The sequence below is a fragment of the Melozone crissalis genome, unplaced genomic scaffold, assembly GCF_028551555.1.
Source record: "Melozone crissalis strain CALT ecotype California unplaced genomic scaffold, PUWL_Pcris_2 ptg000006l_1, whole genome shotgun sequence".
NCBI classification, from domain to species: domain Eukaryota; kingdom Metazoa; phylum Chordata; class Aves; order Passeriformes; family Passerellidae; genus Melozone; species Melozone crissalis.
In genome coordinates, this window is record NW_026535784.1 from 42,922,000 (window position 1) to 42,947,362 (window position 25,363).

Below are 25,363 nucleotides of genomic sequence, written 5' to 3' on the forward strand. Positions count from 1 at the left end.
CGTTTTTTGCACATAAATCAAGGCAAAACTAATGTTTGCCTAAAAGTACCCAGCTTAGCTTTATATAAAATAATTGCTTTAAGACCATATAGTGCCATTCAGTTATCATATTCAGCAAAAAGGAATTAAAATCAAAACTGCATTGTCACAGTTAAAAATCTGACTGACAAAAATTTATTTGCACACCTTTATGGTTTATAAATTTATCTGCTAGGTTTTACTCCATTCAGAGTCACTAAAATGTGTGTAATGATATTAGAACTTAACATAATTAAATCTGTACATTTTCCACATCCTGAACATTTGAGAAAAACCAAATCAATTCAGTTTTGTAAACACAGACTTGGAAACATAATCCTTCCTGATCTATTTTTTCAAGTTTGAATAACGGATATTTCCTAACAAGAAGTCAAAAGTTTTCTGAATTGGTTAAATTCAGCTTCACATCTGCATGGGTTATTTGGTAATACTGAAAAGTATTTTACATTTCTTAAGCAAACTCACATAGATTAGCAAGCCTACATCACTTTCTAAAAAGAATTAGGAAAAAACTCCAACTAGAAATCTGCAATGAAGAAATGACATTAAAATCCCACCCCCCCAAAAAAAAGAGAATTATACCTATTGAGCCATGATTATTTTTAAGAAATGGTGATTCTTTATTTAAGGTCGATACCCCACTACAACTAAGTCTGTGATACATCTGCTACCTTTATGAAAAGCTACATCTCTTTAGTCTTTATGACATAGTCTTTAGTTGTGATGTCTTTCCTTTTGCTCCTGTAATTGCTGACAAACAGGCTTCCAGTTTTTAGAAAACTGAGGGGCTAAGACTTTCACAGTGGTTTTCCCTTATGGACAAAAGCAACATATTTTAACAACAACAGCATGTTAATCTTTTCCTGCAGATCACTTTTTTTACTTTTTTTTCCCTAACAAGTAGCATCCATCAATTCAAGTGAGAGCGACCATAATGGTAAACATTAAGTCAGCTTGTATTTATAGATCTGGATTCCAAAGTTTTAAGAAAGCGAATAAATAAGCGCAGAAACTTCTTGTACCACTTGTTTAACTTTATAAGGTAAAAAGAAAAAAAAAAAAAGAGGCAAAATATTATTCCATGTTCTCTTTATAGCTGATGTCTGCCTCTCCCAGTAAGTGTTAAATCCATCCTAATTCTCCTTTAGAGAAGCTAAGGACCATTCCCCCAGCCTAGAGCAGCCACCACCAGCGTGCAGGTACAAACACTGCCCAGGGCACATGTGACCTGAGGGGTATCCATTTCAATTCCCAGCCCCAGAAGCTGCCAGCCTGACCTGTGGGAAGCATCTCAGACCCAGGAGAGCTGCAAACTGGAACCATTTGAGTGCTGCTTCCCACGAGCCAGCCTGGCCACAACGGTGGCTTCTTGTTGACCTAAGCTGCAGAGCTCGGTCTACACGCAAAGCAAAGGATATAATAAACAGCACAGAGAAAAGGAAATATCTTCAAAGTTTCTGTTCTGCTACATCAGCATTGTGGACTTGAGGCATGGGAAAATTCAAGCCAAGATAGGTTGACCATTAGAAAGAGTTATAATTTGGGACACCACTGAAGAAGCAAGCAAAGGAAAATTTATAAGACCACAGAATAAATTACGAGGATTGGGTTTTGGAAATGGCAGCACCAGTTTGGTTCCCATCAAATCAAATATTTGTAGAAATGATAAACTACAATCTCGATCAGATATCATAATTCGGTTTTGATTGTAATTTATTTTGGTAAATTGACAATTGATAGATCCTTGTTTGATTCAACAAACTCATGCTAGGCAGATTTATATTCAGGCTTAAATAATGTAATAGGACAAGCCAATTTAAATATTTAATTTTAAACCCCTTTTGTTCTGCATTTCTGCATTAGCTATTTTCTAAAAGATGCCCAGGTTCTCATTTCCCAGTGACCACTAAAACAAAGTTAATTTTGCAACTAAGGGTAACTTTTATACTTTTATATCAAAGGTAACTGGCTTTTTTTTGCCATTCAGTTTGGAAGGCTACATATATAAATGATTATTCAGATTTTAAAACACATACATTTTGAGTAGAAAATAATGGGGGCTGTGCATAATTTTCTAACATAAAAGCCCCAAAGAATTGGAACCTGAATGCCTGTGAAATGCATTTACTCAGGAACAGAAATACAGTAAAAACATGCAAAAGCTGCAAGGTTAGTGACCAGCTACAGGAGTTTCTGGGCTCTCACATACCTGCTGGTACTCTAAAATTGGGAGCCATAAGCACCTGGAACTGGAGACCCTGACCCTGACTGGGAACCCGTATTCCCTCTCAATCTTTAAACAAGAAAATCAAATCAATGAGGAGGAATGAAAAGGGTGACAGACAGCAGTCCATCATACCTCAAAGAAATCTCCAGCCCTCTTCTTTCTGGTACTTAAGGCCCCCATGACCATGTCCACCACAGGAGCCTTGAAGGGCACCACAGGCCAATCATTACCTGGAAATCAGCCCTGAGGCCCTTCAGACAAATAGAGATTTAACCAAACCTGCTCTACCAAACACAACACCTCTTCTTGGAGCGCTGGTAGTTCTGTTATGCTCAATGAATACCAACAAAACCTCTGAGCATCTGCTCTGCAGAGAGCTGCAAACACAGTTTAAGATAAAATGAGCCAATAAAGCACATTTGCTTTTGCATATTGGATAGCAAGTTCTGAAACATTCTGTTATCTATCAGGATAATCTCCAAAGGAGATGCATCCATGTTTCACTGCAAGAAAACCATCTCAGGGACTCTCTGGAAAGTTTAATGCAGTAGACATAAAAATTAAGAATTCATTTAGCATTCAGGGATGGAGCAACTCCTCTACTCTAAGGAATCAAACCCCTTGGATGGGCTTTCTTGGTGGCTCTGAACTCTGTCACCCTGTCCTCCAAACATTTTTTTTTTCCAGCAAGCTTGTGGGCTCTCAAAGAGGACATCCCACCCCAGTCAAGGGACTTCCACTCCCAATGGTCGAGGTGAATTAGCTGTGCTTGCACAGGCATGCATGGAGAGCTGCCATGTTACAGCATGTGACTCTGCTTGAGATCACACTTGTCTATGGAGTGAGCCAGCCCTGGGAAATGAAAGGGAGGAACCCACAAGTGGAATTGCTGGAGGCCAAGGCTGGCACAGAGGCTGACACAGGCTCCGGGTGCTGTGTGGCCTGGGAGAGCCATACTGACTCCAGCCCCTACCACAGCACAAGCCCATGTCCAGCCAGGAGGAGTTCAAAGGCAGCAAAGCAATGCTGAAGGAGCAAGGCCTTGGCCAGTGCTGATTCAAGCTGGGAATGGTCCATTCCCAGTTAATGCTGAGAACTGGACTTGCATTGCCTGTGATTCCAGCCGACTGACCAGAGACTGGGGCACACTCATGTCCATACGAAGACCAAGGAAAAGGGTGAGCTGCTGTTCAGAGCCACCCTGAGCCTAATCTTCCCCTCCCCAGTCCCATATCCCAAGCAGTCAGCATGGGCACAGTACTATAAAAGCCCTGGCTACTGCTGACAACTCAAGGAGCATTATCCTGAAATACTAACGGACCTGTACTGACTTTACACAGAACATAAAAACTGCCCATGAAACACTCCTGTGGCAATCCAAAAATATGCATTTTGCAAATTCAGAGGCATATGTAAAGATGCCCTTGGTGAAAAGCCAGAGTGTGGTTGCCAAAAGTCAACAATGCAAATTTTTCAGATAAAGGAAACCTGACACATCCAGCCCCAGATTGCCTGCCATTTCCATTTCAGTTTGGGTTTCAGAGAACAACCACTGTGGAGCCTTCTGTTTGAGCCAGAAGAGATGGCTGCAGCTCCCCTGAGTCCAGCAACCTCCTCTCTTCAAACAGAGCTGCAGGAGTGAGTGGCTATCAACATGCCAAACCACACCGGCTGGCTCTCACTGCCGACCTCCAGAATCGGTGCGGCCCACAGGACAGAAGACCAAGCACTCCTGATCTAGCTGAATGTCAAAAGGAGAAAAGAATCAGGGGTATAACCAAACAGAGGAGGGATAACACTCACAGAGGTGTCAACCAGGGTTATGGGAGTAAATGGAATAGATTAAGCCAGTACAATCTGGCAATGGAAATTTTGCTGCTTCTTTTTCCCTATGAGCATTGCAGTAATAGAGATATAAAGGGGGAAACAGCAATGAAAGCTGTGACCTTGGCTTCATTTCACAGGAATCAGAGCCAAATACTCGTGCTTATGCTGCCTGGAGACCATGCAAAGCTTGGCATCTGCCAATTAATAGGCCTGTTACCCCTCAAAGCCCAACAGCTGCTGATTCTGTTCTTGAGTCCATGTAATATCCACATCTGTCTCCTGCAGCCTTTGCTGCTAGAGGCATGAGGAGCATGATGGGGAAGCAAATACCTTGAGTTCCACCTACCAGGCAACATTAACCTGCTGGCAGCTTCACCGTAGATTGAACAAAGAAGTGCCCAACAGACACGTGACATGGGCTACAGATTAAATCACTGTCAATCAATGTGCCAAAGAGTGTCCCACAACTGGTTCTTGGCCTAGCAAACACCTCCAAGAGGGCTTACTAAGGGTGTGTGGTCATATGAAGCAGGCTGAGAAAAGTTAGGCTTTATCTCTCATGGAAGGCCGAGGAGCAAACCCAGTGGTCCAGTGCCAATGTCCAGGTGGAGCACAAAGAGTCTTCCTAAAGGTTTGGGCAAGATTACAGGACACACGGACTGATGAGCGTATTCATCCTCCAAAAGAGCTTGAACAACTAAAATTTCTGTGCTTGACACACAGGCTGCAGGGAAGAGGAAGTTATTAGGCAGCAGAATGTATCTGAGCACTTGGCACCAGCAAACAGGGCCGGTGGCCTCTGTGCCATCCTCAGGGTAAGGCATTCCTAGCTAAGCCACGATGACGACACTGATGCATCTCAGAAGCCCCATGGCTGCCCAAAGGAGAAGAGACAGAATGGATGCTGCTGAGAGGTCAGGAATACAAAGGGGATTCCATGAGGAACCCTCCCCTCGTCCTTGCCTGCCGGTGTGAGAACAGAGCTGGCCATGCCAGGATCCTGCTGTGGCCACTGTGGCTCAGGCTGGGACTTCTCTGGACTATGCATCCCCCACGCAGAAAATGACCAACCCAAAAATGGGAGAGGCACTGACACAGACCTCTCTGCTCCACACAAGCACTGTGAGAAGGGCCACATCACTCCAAGGAAGGGTGCAAATTCCAGAATTAGCTGAAAAAATCAAGCAGAAAAAGAGACAATAACCCCCAAAAATAAATAAAATTAAGTCTATGGCAGCCACGCATGACAATAACACCATGTCAAGAGTCCTCTGAAATATGGAAGAACCTGCAGAGCACATTTCTTGCAAGACCTGGAAGGGAACAAGGTCTATCTCTGTCATACTGATAAGGAAAATTTACCCACTGTTATCCGTAAAACAAACAAGCAAGTAGATAATCATATAAACAAGGAACACTGAATACACAGGCAAAAAGAATATAAAGTAATTTTTCCTTTAAGGAAGTAATCAAGGAATCTATAATTAATTCAAAAATGGTTTCTTTTCACCAAGACCTTCAGAAGTCACATAAATCATTTCCTCTTCCATCTCTTCTACACATAAATTAAAAAGGGGAAAATTAATTGCGCCATCTCTTCAACTATCAATCAGTTTCTCCACTTTGAATTAAACAGATATTTAATTAAATCAAATTAATAAAATTATGTGAGGAAAAGAGTTGCTCTGAAACAACTCCCAAAATGGGCTTAATATTTCAATCAACACTGTCTCCAAGCCTTTAACCAGATATCTTTCACAATTTGATTTTTTCTTTAAGACTTCAGCAGACATGAAGATATCTTAATTACTTAATTTAGTACTAATAGCTAAATAGATTACAATAAATTTGGGTTATATTACAAGTTTGTTTCTTTCAAATCCAAAGTACTATGGGTTTACAAGAAAAATAATACTTTTCAGTTTAAAAAATTCCTCAATTATGCAAAAAGTATTTTCCATTCTCTAAAGCAATCCAGAACCTGGACTGTATTATTCACTAATGCACTTTCCATCTGGGATACAGTGGTGCACTAATCATATGTGAAATTCACGGGTGCAGAAGACCGTTCTCTATCTACTTGCAAACGCTATCATCAATTACTGAAAAATCTATTTAAAATTGGAAAAAAATTACAAACTCATCCACTGGCTACTCTAATCCTGGGATTCTGTTTTGACTGAGGTTCTCTAAGGTTTATTCAGGAAACAGATCAATTGCACAAACTCGAATGCACAGTTCTCCATCAATAAAGTCTTCCACAAGAATATGTAGGAACCCATGCTGAGTGTGCCTGATGGGCAAACACCATGAAAGGAGTAATGCTGGCAGAAACACTAGGTGGACACAGGGGTGCAGGTAACACGAAGAAAACAAATGTGCAGATTTACTTGTTCCAGTCAACAACAGTAGCTAAAGTTTATTGATTTCAGTTTCAGCAGCTAAAAATCCATGAAAACATTCTTATATGATACAGACAATACTATCCCATATTCAAATTTCTATCAAAGTAATAAAATAGGCTAGGATTTTCTCACAGTCATTGCAATTTACTTACCAATTAGTACAATAAAACCTATTTTAAAATGTAAATATTATAAAGTGCAAATAGTTTTTGTATCCCATTGTGATGTAGCAGCTCGATTATATGGAAATATCTAAGTAAAGAGACTGAAAAAATCTAACTGGAAAAATCTAACTACAAAAATAGCTGGACACATTCTCAGCCACTGTCTCTCAACTGTTCCCCTTATATCCACTGTAAAACTATTTCCAACACACTAATCACATCTATTCGGAAGAAACTAAAATTATATGATTTCAAACTATTTTCATTTAAAAAAATGGTCCTTTAACAACTGCTTTTACTCTTCTATCTAATTATATACTCTTAAAGGCCAAATATTCAGTCAGTATACAAAAATAACCATAGCCTTTTATTAAGGATAAGACACCAGATATGAGTTCATAAGAAAAATAAAGATGTTCTTTGCCTGCCACTACCAGCAATACTTTTCAATACAGGAAAACAAATTTACTTTTAAAATTTTAAATACATATACATCAAAGTCTTAATAACTTTGTATCAGAGACTTACTACAATCAAATCTGTTCACAGCATCATTAAGTTGTTGGACTGTATGGCCAGTATTTCCTTCGAGATACTTCACGGCACAGCCAAGATGCTCAAAAACTCTCTCTCCCAAAAGCTCTCTCCTGACTAAGAAATCTGCGCTTATAACCCTACAACCCTGGCAAGAAATCTTACCTAGAACATTTTTCTGACCAACAGTCAGATAGAAAAGATAAAATTGATTGATATTTGATTCTGGCATCTGTCTAAGGACACCATAAGAACAATACATTATAAGGTTACTCAAATTAGAGGGCTAGCACTATTTTTTTTTCTTTTACCTATGCACCTGTCGTCATACTTTCTATGCAAAGGCTGTTTGTTAAACTTGAGTAAAACCCCTAACTTCCTATTTTGTAATGTTCTGAGCTTTTCCATATTCAATGTGTGTCTCAACAAGAAAAACCCCAAATTGATTTAAAGTACAAAGCAGCAGCTATCTCATCCACAAATGAAAACTGCAGCGATGTTCTGCTCTTCCTAAAACAAGCTTGAAGCCACGATTATATTAAAGACACAGATGTGAGGGGATTTTTCAATTTCCAAACAGACATGCAAACAAAGTATTACAGTTCAGGGGCGCAGGTAAATGAATAAGCAAGAAAACTACGTGACGTTTGTGCAGCGTCCTCTCAAATCCTGCAATCCCTTCTAGAAAGTCTGGGTCTACATCTCCCTCTTCTTTACTCATGTTCTTCTCGCATGGCTTGGTCTCAGAAACTTTCCATGCCTGTAACGGAAACTTGAGCCAACTTCTTAAATGTATGATTTCTTCATCTCCACTCATCATCCACTTCTGTTTCTGAGAAGCTCCTCATCATGACACCTGTATCTCAAGAAGCAAAACAGGAAACATCACAGGGATGAAGCAATGAAAGATGAATAATAATATGCCTCTGTGTCTTTAATAAAATCCCAACTTTCATTCAAGTTCCTTTTAGGAAATCAGAGTTCCTTTCACAAGTGCAAAGCTTACAAACCTAGTTTGGCAAAACATCGCGTGCCAAAAGCGGGGTAACCAATCTCCCAATCTGCACCTCTGATCCTGACACCATGAGCAGGAGAAATCCTGCACCAGCTAGCCTTACACACTGTGGAAAATATGACCTGGTGCCAAGCTTGCAGAACTAGTCTGCGGCAGCCAGCTCAACTAAAAGAAACTGCTGACCCATCTGCTGACTTACCCGCTACTGAAAACAATGCCAGTTATCTTTACCCAGGACTCACTTGTCCACGTAGAGCTCTAGCCCACAAGTTAGATTAAAAACAAAGATGTGAGTAAGCCTCTCCTCTGCTTTTCCCATTGCTCCCTAATCTGCACAACTTCCATAGCACACAGTTTGTGGTTTTATACACTTATCAGGTACAAGAGAAGACAAAGCTTTCGCTGTGTTACAGCAGCTTAACTACAAGGTGACAACGGCCTAAGGTATTTTCAACCTGCCATAAAACTTGGCATTGGGGTAGAGGACACTTGCCTGTTTCTGCCATCCAAAACTTGGGGTCAAGCAGGCCCAAAGCCAAGAGCAGCACTGTTTAGAGTCTAACAACAAAACAGCAAAGGGATGACTCATCTGCAAAATGGAGACACAACCCTCTTGTGTCCAAAGCTGCAGCTTAAACCATCTGCCTGCTTTACAGTTTTGCCTGAATGCTGAATAAGGGGGTACAGGAGAATTATTTCGGCAGCCTCCCCAGCCATGAAGCCTTCAGAGCAGATAAGCAGGCACCAAAACCATTCTGCCAGTCAGCTCTCAGTGAAACAGAAGCATGAAAGCCATTTTATCTCTCCCTTTTAGGGTTAAGGCCATATTTAAATAAACATTAGCATCAAAACCTCTTTGTACTAGAAGCAGAGCAGACCCTACATCTTATCAGCTATCACCGAAACTTCTCAGAATTCCACATCCCATCTAAAATCCTTCTTTATTCTGCAAAAACAGTTGACAGCAGCATGCTCCATATGCATGAATCAGAAAGACAGTGTAGTCCTTCCCCAACTCCTCCCTGTGAAACAGGGCTCATTTTGGCTTTCTTACAGCAGATATGAGGGACAGCTGTAGGGACAGAGTCCCACCAGAGCACAAAGTTTTGGCTTTGCTTCTTGCACATCACAGTTGAGAAGATAACTGAGCCTTAGTCAAAGCAAGAAACCCTCTGAGAGCGCTCTGGGTATTGCAGAAAAAACATCTTTTAAGTAACTGGACAGAAAAGTATTTGCTGTGCTGGGATTACATGTCAAAGAAAAACACATATTCCCCCAATTCTGAACTCTTGATTGAGTCCTTACCCTCAGAAGTGCTCAGAAGGCAAACAGTCTTGAAAGCTTGTGCCTCAGCGATCATGCCTGCTACTGAGACATGCTACTGCTACTCAGGAAAGGTAACTATCACAGATTTCAAGAGCTTAAAAGCTTTCAAAAGCACTAAAGCTGAGGCAGTCACAAATGTCCAGCTGTCAGGACATCCAGAATTATTTTATAATATATATACCATTCAATTATTTTACACCACAGTGATTCTTAATCTTTTATCATGATGATCACTGTATACAAGAAGCAGAAATCATAATTTTACTGTTCCATAGTCATCATAACTCCATATTCTGTCTGAGCAGCAGAAATTAACTGAGGACAAGTAATTCAATCTATTATTGACATCTTCACTTGTTAATCAAATGTCTACAGTCAGCTTACACACCATACAGACTACAAGACATCCAGGCTGCTGACTGTTGCATGCAGAAAGAGAACTGCAGGAAAAGGTTAATAGTTGTCCAAAAGATCTGAGGCTGGCTGCCACCTGAAACAACCGAGGAATTTTCAGTTTTCTTTTGAAGAGACAATTTACTGGCAGGCTGGTGCTTCTAACTTTGATCTTCCTTCCTTCCAACACCAGCAGAAGCTCAGTAACAGAAGTTCTGAAGCTTTGTAGCTCAATAACAAAACACAGAAACCTCCCAGAATGTTAACTCAATTACAGTATTTTGGCAAGGAAATCTTCCCCTTGTACCTTGGGGAAAATCTGAAAAGATTAATCAGTGCATGTTTTAAAAGTACACACGCCTCAATTATTTGGTGTAACTCTTCATTCACCTCATTGCTTTGAGAGAAAAAATATTCTTCAGTAACTTGCTTGAAAGACTGAAAGTGTTCCTTGTTTCCCAAAGAAACAATGGTTATACAACCACACCAATTGTTCCATGCACAGAAATGTAAACTATAAGGCCAATTTCAACCTAATCTCATGCAAAAGCTAGGAGATTTCAGAAGTGCTCAGTTCCTACAGCAGGCTTGCAAAAGTAAGCAACCAAGGCAGTCTCCTGAGCAAAAGGTCTGGTTCTCAAACATCAGGGAGACAGCATGCTTTCGTTAAATATACCCAAGAACTCACTACAAGGCAGTGAGAAGCTGCTCAGGCACTGTGCTGTGGGGAAAATCAGGGATGCTAACAGCACTGCTGTGTAATGGAAAGAGAGAAAGAAGGAAAAATGTGTAAGGTACTGCAGTGCCACCAAAACCAAGAGAGCTGCAGGAAAGATTTATCTTCACTAGTTCAGCTGCTCACAGAGCTACCTTTGAATCTATGGAGCAATACAGCAATGCCTTATAAGCCCATCACATCTTCCATCTCTACGTGGGTTGCTGCTGACATGTCAACAGGCAATTCTCAGGATTCATTAAAGGCACTTGGACATCAGCTGTCCTGTTTCACCAATGGGAATCTGGAAAAGCAGACATACACTGCAACACAGGTGGCCTCAGAACCCCCCTCCTCCCCCCCCCCAAAAAAATGCTTTTCATACCCTTCAACAAGATCCTACCCAGGCACTGGCACGACAGGTCAGACTGCTGGTCCGTTTTTCTGAGAATCCTGCCTGCTGTGATCAGGACCAGATGCTACAGAAGGTAGAACAGTTCAGGTAGTGAGCAATGATGTAATTCCCCCAAAAGGGAAATTTCTTCCTGACCTCATCAATAAGCATGAAGGTTTATGTGCTTAATTTATTTTTAATCCTATTTACAGCAACTCTGGACATTGTCATTATACATATAAATGCCCAAGTTTGCTTGGAATCCAACTAAACTTTTGCTCTTGGTAATATTGTGTGGTGTATTTATGCCTAATGTCATTTAAATATCCCTTTGTTCTTGCACTATGGGAACTAGTATAACCATTAACCACCTCTGTTCCCCTTCCAAGAGCTCCAGCCTGCCTTGCACCATAAATTTCCATGCCACACTATGCCCTGTGACAGGACACAATCTGAGGATCTTCAAGGAAACTACTGAGCAACTTCTATTAGACATCTAGCAACATTCAAGCTACGCTTCTGGGATCTGCAGCAAAGTTGGCAGTTGCACCAAGATTTCAGCAGGCTCTCCCTTCTTCTAGAGCTTGCAAGCTCACTTTCATGTCGTTTTCCACTCCAGGGATGCCACTCTTATAAGCAAGATGTTTTGCTCCATGTTGTGCACTTTGAAACCCCCCCCTTCAAGATTCTGATACATTTACTTAGAACAGAGGGCTGTACAGGAACCTCTCTGAGCAAAGAACTGCCCTCTCATCTCCATACCTGAACAAAGAATAACAGGGCCAAACCATGCAACACCAATCCTATTTTGCTCTTGGCTGATGTTCTTGTGGGCTGCAGGTTCCCCTGTGCAATAACTTTAGCCTGTGTTGCTACTTTAGTTCCTTATGGATGAGCTCATGGCACATTCATCATGATTATTGTGCCAAGTACTTATTAAAGCTCCAGTGCTCTCTGCTGTTTCTGCTCACACAATGTATGCATCAACGTATAAAGCCACACCTTCATTCAACAAAAGCTTGGTGGGGAAAAAAAAATATATATATGCAAGCAGCAGACAAGAAAGGGAGACTCTTAAAGCACACTTGAAGTTCTGGATCCTCTTGTCTCCCCAAAACCTGCTTTCAGTCATTACTTGGGCTGCATTTTCTTCTCCAAGCCTTTGAAGCTAAAACTTTGGACTCCCGGCCACAGGTCCTTAGTCCGAAAGCCTTCAGGAAAGAAAGAGAGAAAGGCTGGTATCTCATGGGAAGATGGCCTCCCAAGGAGATGACAGAGTTTTTACAGCATCTGTGAGAAATACCACACAGTCATCACTGTTTGACCACAAATGTTGTGATTATGGGCTTGGAACTGGTGAGTTATGGTAAGAGAAGAATACTTCTTTGCCTCAACCAAAATGAAAATTATACCGTTTCAACTCTCTTTGGAACAACCTTCAGGCAAGCAAGGGGGTGAGAGAAAAAGCTTGTTCCAGCTTATGGTTCAGAAACAAATGAAGTTCTTTAATGATCAAAATAGCACTAACAGAACTGGTAAAAGGCCCCACTTTGTCAACAGTTACCTCATTAAATAATCCAAACACATGCAACTTTTTTCTCTGTTTGAGTATCAGAGACTGATTAGTCAATAAAGTGACAGGTCTCATAATGGCAGTAAAATTGTCCTTTCACGTATTTCTCAAAGACCTCTTCGTGCTGTTTAATAGTTACAGAGGTCTTAGAAACTCTGTTTCAGAGCAAGGATCTTGACCATTTCTTTCCAAGAGGCCATAAATGTTTTCCTGTTCATCAGTCACATGTGTAAAGACAATATACTGAGCTGGGTACTTGTACAATGTCTTAGGCAATGCTGAAAGACTGGTCCAAGCCACAAGGCTCAGAGCACTGCCATACCAGCACCGCCAGGACCTCGGATCAGCCAGCGAGTGGTTTGCCCTTGGCATTCCAGAATGTGCTGAGGTTGAAAGGGAAGACAATAATGATACAGAACAATTCTCCCATCAGCAGTGGCAAAAGTAATCTCAGAGGCACAGAGTACAATGCTTTCACCACTTTGGGGTCATTACTGACTTTGAAGTCAAAAAGAAGTGATATTTTCTGTTTGTCACACACAGAAGCAGACTTTGGGTAAGGAGACTTTTTTAACAGACTCAAGTCAGGTATTTTTGGTTGCTAGAATTCTCAATCTGTTGTGATAAAATTAGCTTTAAATAAATGTACAATACAAGCAGTACATACTTTGCCTAAGAAAAAACCTGCTGGCCACTTACAGATCATGTGAGCCCAGTTATTTAGCTGAGCTAAAAACATCAATTATTCCGAGCCTTATCTGACTGTAGATTTGGATCTGTTTAACAACAGCACTGCCACATATCAAAACGCATGACAACCCACAGCTCTTTACTAAAGCAATGAAAAGTTCCTGCAAACAATGGTTGCTGCCATTTAACAACACAGTCATGAAGAAAAGAGGTAAGAGGGAAAAACCTGCACCTTTTTCTCAATCTGAAAAGAAAAAGCAACTCTCCCTCTTCTGTGAGTCCACCCTTCCTTCCATATTACAGCAGAAAGAAATGGGCTGCCTTCAACTACCACTCCCTGATGTTCACCAACCAAAGCTATGGAAGATGATAATCTCTTTTTTTTCCCCTTTGCAAGGTTTTCATCAACCAGTACAAATTCTGCTCCGTTCTTTCAAACAGTGTCACAGAACCTGGCTCTGTACTGCTTATCACCATGATCCAAGCAACAGCAAAATAGTCACTCAAACATACCTAGTGCTCAGTGGTGGGTAAAGTTCACAGCAGCTGTCTGAGTCCCAGAAGGACATCTGAGAGAAGCGCCATAAATAACGACATCACATGGAGTCTCCCATTGCACAACCCACATACATCTTCCCTGCTCAGGAATTCACGCCTCGCACCCTTCGCTGTCAGTCAAGAGCATATTACAAACCATGTTTCCAAGATGATCCAGAGGATATTTTGGAAAGTAATACAGCCCTCCTGTTGGCTGAGTCTTTTCAAAATACCTGTTCTACTCCATTACGAAAATGACAAATGTTGCTACCATCTTATCAAACCATGGTCTTTCTCAGGAGCAAGCTGTAGATCCACCTGTGCATTTTATACATCATGGATGTCCAAAACCAGTTCCAGCAGGTCTGACAGCCTGGCAGAAACTGAAGGGGACTACTCCTTCGCAGACTCAGGATCTAAGTTCTTCTTCAGATATGCAAATGTGAAGTATTTTCTCAGACTACAGTTTCAGTAAACCCCAAATCTGAACAGTCCCTTTTCAAGATTAATTTATTTCACTGCTAGATTAAAATTAAACCAAATTCTCTTAAAATACCTCATTCCTAGGCATTTGCAAGGAGAGAATCACTTTTTGAAGCAGTGCCTAGATATAATTTTATAAAAATGAGACTTTTTTTCCTGGAGTTTTGCCACAAATTGCCTTTGAGGGCTTGGTTCAGAAATTCCAAAGCTAGTTTATTGTTTTTCATATTGAGAACTAATTCCTTTTAGCAATTCTGTTAATCTTGGAGTTTGAAGTTATTTTTATTAAAGTAACGCCCAGAGTTTATATATTCCATAAAAAGATCAGGAATTATTTTTATTAAAGTAACACCCAAAGCTTAGGCATTCCTTTCAAAAATAAGGCAAAGCACCTTCATTCTTAAAAAGGTTCTTAGTCTTTTCAATGCAAACACAAATTTCACAAAGACAGCTGAGCGCTGCGAAGTTTTATCAGCCATTTTTTATCAGAGACTTGAGGAAAAAAGTAATTAAGGCAGGATTTTTCTATTTTTCTGCCTAAAAAAATCATGAGCCTTTTGCTCCAAATAGTACATGTGTCTTTTTTTTTTTTTTCCCCCCTTCTTGCCTTCTGTTACAGAAGAAGCAGCACCGGTTTCCACTCCCTGATGTCAGATTTCTCATGAGACATTTGTGCTGGCTCGGGGCTGCTCTGCCAGCAGTCAGTACCTCTGGTCATCCTCTGTAGCTCTCCCTCAGCCAGCAGGGAGGCCTCTTTACCCAGGCAATGCCAGCTTCTGGTGGAGCTTGTTAGACTACAAAAATCTGGATCATAGCCCTTAACTCTTATGCCACAACAGATGTGGGGCTGCAAAGTGAAGGCTCTTACCTCCGTTCTCGAGGGCCTGAGGCACTGAAACCTTCTGCTCCTCAGCGGCACCCCTGTCTCAAGGACAGGACCGAGTGCTGCCTTTTGTTTGCATGACTACGTTAATAAACAACACCCAGGCTCCTCACCATGACTAAAGCACAGTTTAATTGTTTGGAGGGGAAAGGGAACGCCTTTTGATCACTGCTTCTGATCTGGAGCATAAGCAACCACGACTGAAGACTCCCCTTTGTCAGCAAGCCTCCTCCAATTGCTGTTGCTCTTTAGGCATAACAGGCCAAAGACATCATGGATTTAATAACACGTTTTCTAACAATGCGCTGCTTCCCTGTTGAAGAAGGCACGCAATGACAATTTTCAATTTCTTTAATGCAGAAATTAGGGTTGGGACAAAACCTTTTCAATTCCTCCAAAAGAGATGTTAAGTTGCAACATCCCCACCTTGCTCCCTGCAGCGTGTGTAATTTCAGCTTGCTCAATAGCATGGGCACTCCTGAGTTCAGGAGGACTTTAAAAGGAGCGATTAAAGCTCACGGAAGTAAGCTAACATGAATAAACTGCCCAGGCAACAGGAAAACATTCCAGAGCCCTGTGCTGTCACCAGGCTTTTGGCCAATGCTGCTTAATCATATATGCAAAACATAAATTACAGAAAGATTCATCACTGGTTAGAATATTCATAATTAATAATTTTGCATTGCACTGAAGAAGCTTCCCTGCAAACTGTCCTCAGACAAAAGCACTGCGATCTTCTCTCCATTCTCAGAGCTTCTACCGGCATCATTAGTACTAGTGGTACAGCAAAGGCTTCCTCTGTGGGCCTTCTCAATGGGTCAGGCAGTTTTGGAAGGAAAGTTTGAGAGCAAGTTTAGGACCAATCACACATCACTCTGCTGAAATTCTGTGGCTGGCTATAAGGCATCATGGCAGCTGCTGCAAGACACGTTCTCATCTGGGCTCTGCCCGCACATACCAGCTCATACTATCCGGGCATGTAACACTGGACTGAAACTCGAAATGCTCGTGGCACAGGGGAGGAAATTTTCACTACAAGGCCTTCAGAGTTTACGATGTCCTCTTTAAACACAGACATACTCATAGCTTAAATATTTAAGACCCTCTTGAGCCTTGTCACAGAACTTATAGAGCTGTATCAAAATCCTTTGATGTGTGCAGTGCTGAGTAAAAAAACCTAGCCAGCCACATTTTGGGTTACGAGGAGAGATGACTTTTCCACCACTTAACAGAAGATTATAGTTTTCACATAAGATTATAGAGGTATGGTTGTAATGCCATCTGAAGAATGCGTTTACAAAGATCTGACATTCAGCAGCTCACATGGAGACAACAGAGTGGTCAGATTCTCAAAAACTTTGGAGTTATAATTGACAGCAACTTGTTAATGATTTTCTGCAGTATCTTACAGATGTAAAGTTTTAACTGCTTAGAAAACCTTTCCTCACATGCTTCATGTGATCAGACACCACTCAATCTACACAGCATAATAGCTTTTTAAACAGTATTGGGTAAACTAGAAACAGTTCCCTCTGTACAGCATTCTCAAAAATAAATGTAAGTGAAGATAACTTTGGTCCAATTTTTGTTAGGTCATAACCTTCCCCATCCAGCACATCCAAAGTTCTGTATCAACTAAGTTCCATGAGAGTCTGAGAATCTGCTCCTGTGTATGCCTGGATCCTGACTACTAAAAATGGATGCATAAAAAAAATCTATTGTCTCGCTACCCTATCTGCCTTTGCTTTTTTAGAATCATGAATTAACAGGTAAAAATCAGTGCAGATATTTGAAGTAAAATTTCAAAAGCTGACTACACCTTCTGTCCCAACACATACTTGCACTGTACAGCTGAAAACATAAACCCCGCTGCAGAACAGGGTATAGTATCACCGGGACAGAACTCCCGTGGCTGCACTTGCCGGGAAAACAAACCACGCTGCCCTTCGCTCATGGCTCAAGCAGCACACTTCGAACACCCTAGCACAGGCAAAAGGCAAGGGCCCTAGAAAACCTTTTGCTTTTGCTACTTCTCCTTACAAGCCTTTTGTTCTGGACAAGTAAGTCTGAGATGCTCCTGCCACCGCCCCAGGTCCATGAATACAAAAGAAGCCGCACGCTGCTCCAGATTTCGAAGCCCTTCACGTTGCTTTCAGCTGAGCTGAGAGGCAAACCATGAACTGATTATCTGCAGCTCGAAAGGCGGCTGTGCCGGGAAAGCGGCAGGGCGCGGGTTCATTCTCCGCCACGCCGCTCCACTGAAGCGAGCGGAGCCGCACCGGGGCTGCGGCGGGCAGCGGCGCCGGCCGAGATGCGCCATTGGGAAGGCTCCGTTCCCTGCCTGCCCGCCGGGTGGGCAGGGCCGGTGGGAAGGAGGGAGGGCTCAGCTGTCCGGACCGCCACGAGCCCCCGTGCCGGGACATCGCCGCGGCGCGAACCCGGGCACGGGACACGCGGGGAGCGCTCCCGCGGAGGACGGAGCGGAGCGCTCCCGCGGAGGGACGGCCGTGCCGGCCCGGCGGCGGCACCAAGCCCTGCCGCGGGAATGGAGCGGGACTCGGACACCCCCTCCCCGCCCCCGACCGTGCTTTCTCCTCGGGCGGCCCCTTCCCGCCTCGCCACGGCCCCCGGCGAGGCGCCCTTGCCCTCCCCTCGGCGCGGACGGGCGCGGGGGGCGGCGGGGGCTCGGGCGGCGCGGCCCCACTCACCGCCCGGCGGGCGCCTCCAGCCTCCGAGCAGCAGCAGCGGCGGTGGCGGCGGCAGCAGCGGGAGCCGGCGCGTCCCGGAGACGGAAGCGCGGGAGGAAGTGAGGTCGCGCCAAGGGGAAACGGCGGGGTTTCCGGGAGGTGGAGGGGGATGCGGACCGGAGATTTCCCCTGCGCCCGGGGAGCTCTGCTGGGCGTGGATCTCTGTGTCTCGTAAACCCCGCCGAGTGACGGGGACGCGCTGCGGAGCGGGGCCATCACACGGGCACAGTAACGTGGGGAGGACACGGCTCCGGCCGCCCCGGGGCTCCGCGCCCTCCCCGCTCCCCGCGCCCGCCAGCCCTCGGCCCCGCGCAGCGACCCCGCTGTTTTCCGCGGTTCCTTACAGCGAGGAAGCTGTCACAGGGAGCCACCCTTCACCCAAAGGAGCCTTTCCATGGGGCAAACTTTCTGCCACTGTCAGTTCCGCCCGGGTCACGTTTTACAGTCCCTACAGACACTGAAGTACAGATCACTTCAATATAGTAAAATTTTGGTGCTCAAAGACAAGTTTCTTAATATCCAAATGTAGCCGCAGTGGTGCTCACCACTGCTCCAGGGCTTAATAGATTTCAGAGCAAAACAGATGAGAACCTCTGGACATAAACACCCAACGCTGTGCTGGTTCTTCATCATTCGGCCAACTCACCTTGTGTAACCTTAGGAATTACAGCATGATATATCTTCAAATAGTTTTCATGATTAGATGCTTTTATTAAAAAGTAATTTCTGCAGAATCCTTTCAATTAACTGATTTTGAGATTTACCTAGAAAGAAAAAGTAACTGCAGTGTGAAGTCTCTTTTGGACAAGCTATGATCTGCTTATACTGATTTTAACAGACAGACCCATTCTTTACAGCAATTTGAGTAAATTAAGCTAACCACCTTTGCTATTAACATTAGAGTAGTGGCTTTAAGTGTCTTCTGGATGTGTAGTTCACTGTGTATGTCTCAAAGTTTCTCCAGGAAAGGTTCACAGTATTGCATACACAACTCCCAAATAAACAGAGAGAACTTTTCCGCACTACCATCTGGGCTCTCAAAGCTTCACCTTCACCAGGCAGTACGGCCACAGTGCCTTCAGTCACACTTACTGACTGTATTCAGCAAATTCAACAACCATCACCAAGGAACACAAGGCTTTCCAGGTAGACAGGTACTGCCTCGCTTTCTCCAGGGTGCTGTTGCCAGAGAAGGTGGGAGCTGATTTCCAAGGTGCTAGCAGAGAGAAATAGTTTCAGACATTGCTAAGACTGCACTTCCCTGCCCTCGTGTTCCTCTGAGCAGGTCTGCCCTGTGCTGGGTACTTTCATGCTGAATGTTCCAGCGGGCACTCGCTTTACTGCACGAGGGCTCAGAGAAAAGCTACTAAGAACAAACTTTTAGGGACAGTCCCCTCCCTTTCCCCCTTGCCTTCAGCTATGTGTCAATTAGAAAGCATTGAAAATAGCTCCACATTGACTCTTAAAATCAGCACTGGATATATGTCCTGAGTTCCTACAGAACTGTGGGCTTCATTCCACTGAGAGCTGTACGCTTTCAGTCTGTTTTGGTGGCTGCTGCTGCTGCTGTTCATACTTCCTTGCTGAAAAAAAGAAACACCAATCAACACTGATTATACAATTTATTTTATATTATTATTACTATTATTGTATTATTTATTACATACATGTATATATATGTACATATTTATGTTTATATATATTCATGTAACTATGACAATAATCAAGAAACAGATGTAACATCAGAGAACCTCATTTCAGCCACACAAGGGGGGAAGTTTCAGTCACCATGTGGAACTTCACCTTATAAATGCTGAACAGTACAGTCATAGCAAAATGTCAGTGAATCAATGGCAGAGAACTATGATTCCATTCAGCTCCTTTTATTAAAATAAAAATAAATAAAATTAAAGGCTATGGCTTCAGAAGTTTTACTACTGATGACGTGAACAGCTCAACAGTCACAAGGCTGATGTCCACATTTCTCATCTCCTCCACAATATACAAGCCACAAGCTAACAATTACACTGACTTCAAAATTAATCTGGTTAGCAAGGCAAAGGGACATCAAAGAGCTGGGTGCAGTGGTACAAACACCATCAGCAAATGCCAGCAGACATTCCACTGTAGGAAGAACATCCCATTTTGTTTCTACAGAATGCAATGGCCTGATGTAAGAATCTTTACATCAAGTCTTTGCATTTAAAAGGTGGTTTCGGATCACTAAGGGTTTTTTTGCTGTATTTCCTCTAGGCATACATGTAGGGCAGGTGTGAAGCAAGGTTGTGTTTCTCTGAATTGGACCACTGGAATATCACAGGCTTGGGGCTCTTTCCAGCCTCCATCCTGACCTTCAGCACTGAGATCCGAGCAGCAACACTTGTTGGTATAGTAAAATTCTAATTAATTTTCAATTTATGTGGTTATCTTACTCATCATTCCACAGTCCTCTCAACTTTTACAAGTCCGCCCACATTTTCACAACATCCAGACCTTCCTAGCTCTTTCAAAGTGTAACATAGGCATCGTTTTGACATTTGCTTTAGGACGATTGCACAGCCGCTCCCTCGCTCCGCACTTCCTCACGCAGCAGTCCTGCGGCCCCGGCTGCCGCCGAGCCCCCGCTCCTCACAGGGCGCCACAGCACCGGGGGCGTTCCCGCTGCACCAGCCTCCAGGCCGCCCCTTTAGGGACGGCCCCCAGCAGCCCTCAGGCCCGGGGAATCCCCCTTTCCCTCCGACTTACCGATGGAGTACATCTCCAGCTGCTGCCGCAGGCGGATCTTCTTCATGCTGTCGTAGAAGTTAGGCTCGGGCGGCGTCTCGGCGGCCGGGGGCAGGGTGAAGATGCGCATGATCCTCCTCTTGTTCCTGCGAGCAGGAGAGAGGGGGGCACGGCGGTGAGGGCGCGGCGCTGAGGGCGGGCGCCCCTCCACGTGCGGGCCCTGCGGGAGCCCCCGCCCCGCCCCGCCCGGGCCGCCTCTCACCGCCGCGCGTAGACGAGGAGGGCGAGGCTGGCCAGCACCACCAGCAGGTACACGTTGGTGGCCTCGTTCCACGCCTCGTGCACTGAGTAGTCGATGGCGCCGCCGTCGCCCAGCCCCGCCGAGGCGCCGCCGCCGCCCGCCCCGCCAGCCCCCGCCGCCGCTGCCGCCGCCGCCATGGGGAGCGCGGCCGGCAGGGGCGAACCCGGCCCCGGGAAGTGACGTCAGGGCGGTGCCGGGCGCCATGGCGGGGGGGCGTCGAGGGGCGGCGAGCGCTGTGATTAGCGCTGACAATAAACTGTGCCGGGGAACGCTAGTGCCGCTGTTGGCCAAAGTGTATACGCAGGAAAAAATTGTGATAGTCGGCGCGCCGGGTTTGCGGGGCGCCACCCAGCACCTGGGCTTGTGCACTGTGAAATAAATCAGAGAATCAGTGAGGTTGGAAAAGAGCTCTGAGGCCATCGAGTCCAACCCGTGAGCGAACACCACCTTGTCAAGCAGCCCATGGCACCGAGTGCCACATCCAGCCTCTCCTTAAACACCTCGAGGAGGGTGACTCTGCCACCTCCCTGGGCAGCCCATTCCAGTGTCAAATCACCCTTCCTGTGAAGAAATTCCTCCTAATGTCCAACCTAAACCTCTGCTGGCGCAACTTAAAACCACGCCCTGTCACTTGTCACCATGGAGAAAAGGCCGACCCTCACCCGGGTACAGGGTCCTTTCAGGGAGCTGTAGAGAGAATAAGCGATTTCTCTTTCAGGTGTGTAATTACTGGCTTGTTGCACGCCGGGTAACAAATCAAATTTTTCTGGACTGTCCCTGAGGCCCTGGGGTGCCTTTCCACACTTTCTTTCTTTTCTTTCATCCCACATCTCCAGGTAGCAGACCCTCGGGGAGAGGACATGCACAGGGGACCGCTTCTCTCCCAGGGGCACCGGAGATATAACAAGACAAGTCCCTCGGCTTTGCCGTGCCAGTGTCCAAGGGAAAGGCACAGCTGGATGTGGGGCCAGGAGACATGTGGATTCAGCAGCTCCAGGAGCCTGGCAGGCAAGGAGTCAGCTGGCAGGGCTGGCGCTTTTTCAGTGGAATTGTGTGGAACGCAGTGTGTGGTGTCAAAAATAAAGAAGAGGTTCAGATTGTCATGAGCTCTTGCTTTTCACATAGGAACTAAATGTGACAGTTTATATTTGTCAAAATAGAAAAACTCCCATTGCCAAAAATCACAATTCTAGGATTATGTTTTGGCAGAGCAAGTGTTTCAGCTCAGAACCTGGAAAAGTTTTCTGAACTGCTTACTGAGATGCAGGTAAACTAGGCTGCTCTAACACTCACACACACGCACACAGACTTTTTCCCTAATGCCTGATGTGGAATGTTTGAGCTACATGACAGCTTAGTTGTGCTTTTCACTAGAGCCTTCTGCTTCTTTCTATCCACCTCTGCCTCTGATACTTCCTTTTGCCATAGCTTCCTTCAGATACTAGAACTGTTACAATTTAGACATCAGTGATATGGTCCATGTCCCTCTGCTCAGCATGTGTTTGGGATATGTGCTTGTGTTATGGTTATCCATCTTCACCCTTTATAAGACAATAAAGGGGGGAAACCCAGGTATTTCTAGGGTGTGATTTATTTAACCTGTGTCAAACATTCAGAATCATGCCTCCTGTGCCTGGGAAATCTCTGATCCCTTACTGAGTGCAAGGAGTCTAGACACCTCATTTGGATGGCACTTGCTTTGCAGATGTCTAATCAGCCTGAGGAAACTCTATCCTTTGGGGAGCTGTGTTCTCACTGTGAGATGTTCCAAGTCTTTCTCTTTCCATGGTATGGAACAGATTCATTTTAAGAGGCCTTAGACCAGCACATAAAAGAATACGAGTGAAAATGACAATATAAAAAAAAACCAACCTAAGACACTGGTGTCATGAGAAAAGTTCCTTGCCCCACATGGTGTGGGAAAGGAGGATAGAATAGCAATTAGACATAATTCTAGGTCATTAAATTGGGATGGCACCCATGCACAGAACTGTGGAAACCACTGAGAGAAATTTAAAAAAAAGTCACTTATGCAACAACACAAAAGACATTTAATGAAGCATGGTTTCAGAGGGATTTTAAGCAGTTTCCTGTGAAGTTGAGGCTTTTTGTTTGCTTTTCTAGTATGTTGAACTTCTCTGCTAACAAGCCTGACAAGAAAGCGTCACACATCTTTGAAGAAAAGTGGAAAGAACAAATGTAAGTAACTTTGGTGCTCTTTGTAGTGCATTACTGTCTCTAGACCTCAGCTGAGATCAGGCTCCCTTGGATGGGGAGGAGAGAAGCTGTATTTAAGCTGTAACTAAAGGCACTGTTTGTATTAACCCTGCAGCTCGCTCTGGACAAGCTGGGCAAGATCTGGGACACCCCAGGACTCTGCCCACAGCCTCCTATGCAGAGGGAACCAAGGTCTGCATCCACAGAGCATGAGCTCAGGTCCTGGCATCTCCTCTGCAGCCTCCAGCACACAGAAACAGACTGCCTCGCTCAGCATTGCCCAGTTCATTGGATTTAATGAAATGCTTGATTTCTGACTTTGATTATCCACCTGCCCCCAACCTAAAAGACAGGCAGAGGCAGATTTTCTGCTTCCACATACCCCTCTGAATTTAGTAAATGTGAATCAATGGATAGGACAGGGTTAGACTGAGGAGCGCAACAGCTGGTGCTGCCCTGAGTGTGACAGCCTTGCAAACCTGAGGAAAAGGGGGGATCTTCCCCCATTTGACTGTAGAAATAGGAGTTCTGGGGGTGCAGGCCTTCTGCATGACTTCCTTGAAGAATCTGCCCCAAACAGCAAAGGACTCTTACAGGTTATCTTGCCCAGTACACTGTTATTTCCTTTTAGATCTTGGCCTTTTGTTTCAGTCTTGGGCTCCTAAAGCACGTTCAGAAGTGGGAATACAAGCTGCTCTTGAATTCATTCAGAGCACAGTCAGTCCTTGCAGTTGCAATTTTGTGTGAGAAGTTGTGTTACCTGTCCATGTAGGTTAGGCAGCACATTTATTTGTGCCTTGGATGAGGCAGGATGGGATGACCAATAATTGTGCATGCTGTTCATGCATGAGGACAAAAGTTGTTTTATATTTTCTCGTACAAAAGCTGCATGTAGGGAAAGAACTGTCAGTTTGTGCTGTGCTTTTATAGGATCTGACCTACAGGATCCTGGCCCATGACCAAAGCCTGTAGGCACCAAACTAATAATATGTAATGATAATATATGGCACTGGCAAAAGCTAAACATAGTTAATGGAGACCCAAGCTTAGTGGCCAGATTTCCAATGTTACAGGCAAACAAGCCTGGAGGGTTTCAGTTTTAGTTAGACACAGCACCCTACTCTCCCTCCATACTAGGAATGAGCTCTTAGGGAGAAAAACACTTAAAAATCACAACTTTTATGGAGACTTTGTTCATTCCATGAAGAAATCCAGAATGTACTTGATAAAAGTACTCACTTCAGTCTCATAGATTTATCAAGAGAATTGTTGAAAAGGGTCTTCCAGCTTTACAGGGAAAGAATTCACTTTCCAAAAGTCATTAGCAACTACTAGAAATTTGACTGAGAGCTACTGAATATTATCAGTTTTGAAAATCCGGTTACTGCATATCCAAAATGTGAATGCTGAAACAGTGAGCTTGGTCTTTTAAAAATTATAGCCAAAGAATATGTGTGTGTGTGTGTGTGTCTATATATAAATACATCTTTTTTAATGCATTTTGAGTTACCCAGAGCTAAACAGAATCAAAAATTGCTGATATGTAAATATCACTGTAATGTAAATATATTCACCATTTAATCCTGATAAATACTGGATTGTAGACTTCTGAACAGAGACTGACAATTATTGGAAACCTTGTGGTCATCTCAAGTATACAGTGCCTCAATTAAAATAAAACCACAAAATCCTTTTCCTTTTTTAAAAGTACCCTGTAGCATATAATTTATTTGGTTGGACTCTACAAATATACAATTATATCATGCCAGAAGAACTTGAGAACCACTTTTTTCTTCTTCCCAGGGTCTCTTGACTGTTGGTAAGACGTTACAGTCATAATGATAGAATCGGTTTACAGTTGCATATTCTGCCAAATAGCTCACAAATTATATTTGGCAAACAACACTGCCTCTGTTTCACAAAGATAATGATCTGATGTTTGGTTTATGTGGAAAGGAAAATATTATTTAAGAGATTGTGACAGAATTTAAAAAAACTTTGTGCGGTATTCTCAACATGTGATACATTTAAAAGTTACCACTCTGTTAAATACAGAGTAACACAGGTTTTCAACTGATCCTTCAAAAAAAAAAAATCAAAGAAACGTTCACTTAAATACATTGTGTCCATTTTATTTCCTCCGTATTTACCCAGACCTACACAACAGCT

The 25,363-nt window shown here is 43.8% G+C and overlaps 2 protein-coding genes across 5 annotated transcripts in view; both read right to left on the bottom strand.

The window, feature by feature from the left end:
- SLC20A2 (solute carrier family 20 member 2) overlaps positions 1–18,017 on the bottom strand; it is a 56,655-nt gene extending 38,638 nt beyond the window's left edge. For 2 of the 4 annotated variants that reach the window (XM_054292019.1, XM_054291985.1), the window contains exons 1-2: positions 17,914–18,007; positions 7,837–8,052 (exon numbers count right to left, since the gene is read on the bottom strand). The gene's annotated coding sequence lies outside the window, so the exon portion shown is untranslated. Of the gene's footprint in view, positions 1–7,836; positions 8,053–17,913 lie in introns of all 4 variants that reach the window. The other 2 variants (XM_054292001.1, XM_054291993.1) reach the window with 2 other exon arrangements.
- Positions 18,018–18,639: 622 nt separating this feature from the next.
- Positions 18,640–21,114, bottom strand: SMIM19 (small integral membrane protein 19). The gene is made up of 3 exons (XM_054295539.1): positions 20,939–21,114; positions 20,698–20,822; positions 18,640–19,535 (listed from the first exon to the last, which is right to left on the bottom strand). Exons 1-3 carry the CDS (start codon positions 21,112–21,114, stop codon positions 19,465–19,467), a joined length of 372 nt encoding a protein of 123 aa, XP_054151514.1. The 3' UTR covers positions 18,640–19,464.
- Positions 21,115–25,363: the final 4,249 nt, after the last annotated feature.

Coding starts and splice junctions, on each gene's coding strand:
- SMIM19 (XM_054295539.1), bottom strand. CDS start 21,114: ATGGCGGCGGCGGCAGCGGCGGCGGGGGCTGGCGGGGCGGGCGGCGGC. Junction 20,823..20,938: donor CTCCTCGTCTACGCGCGGCG/GTGAGAGGCGGC, acceptor TCCTGCTCGCAG/GAACAAGAGGAGGATCATGC. Junction 19,536..20,697: donor GCTGGAGATGTACTCCATCG/GTAAGTCGGAGG, acceptor TCTTTTTTTCAG/CAAGGAAGTATGAACAGCAG.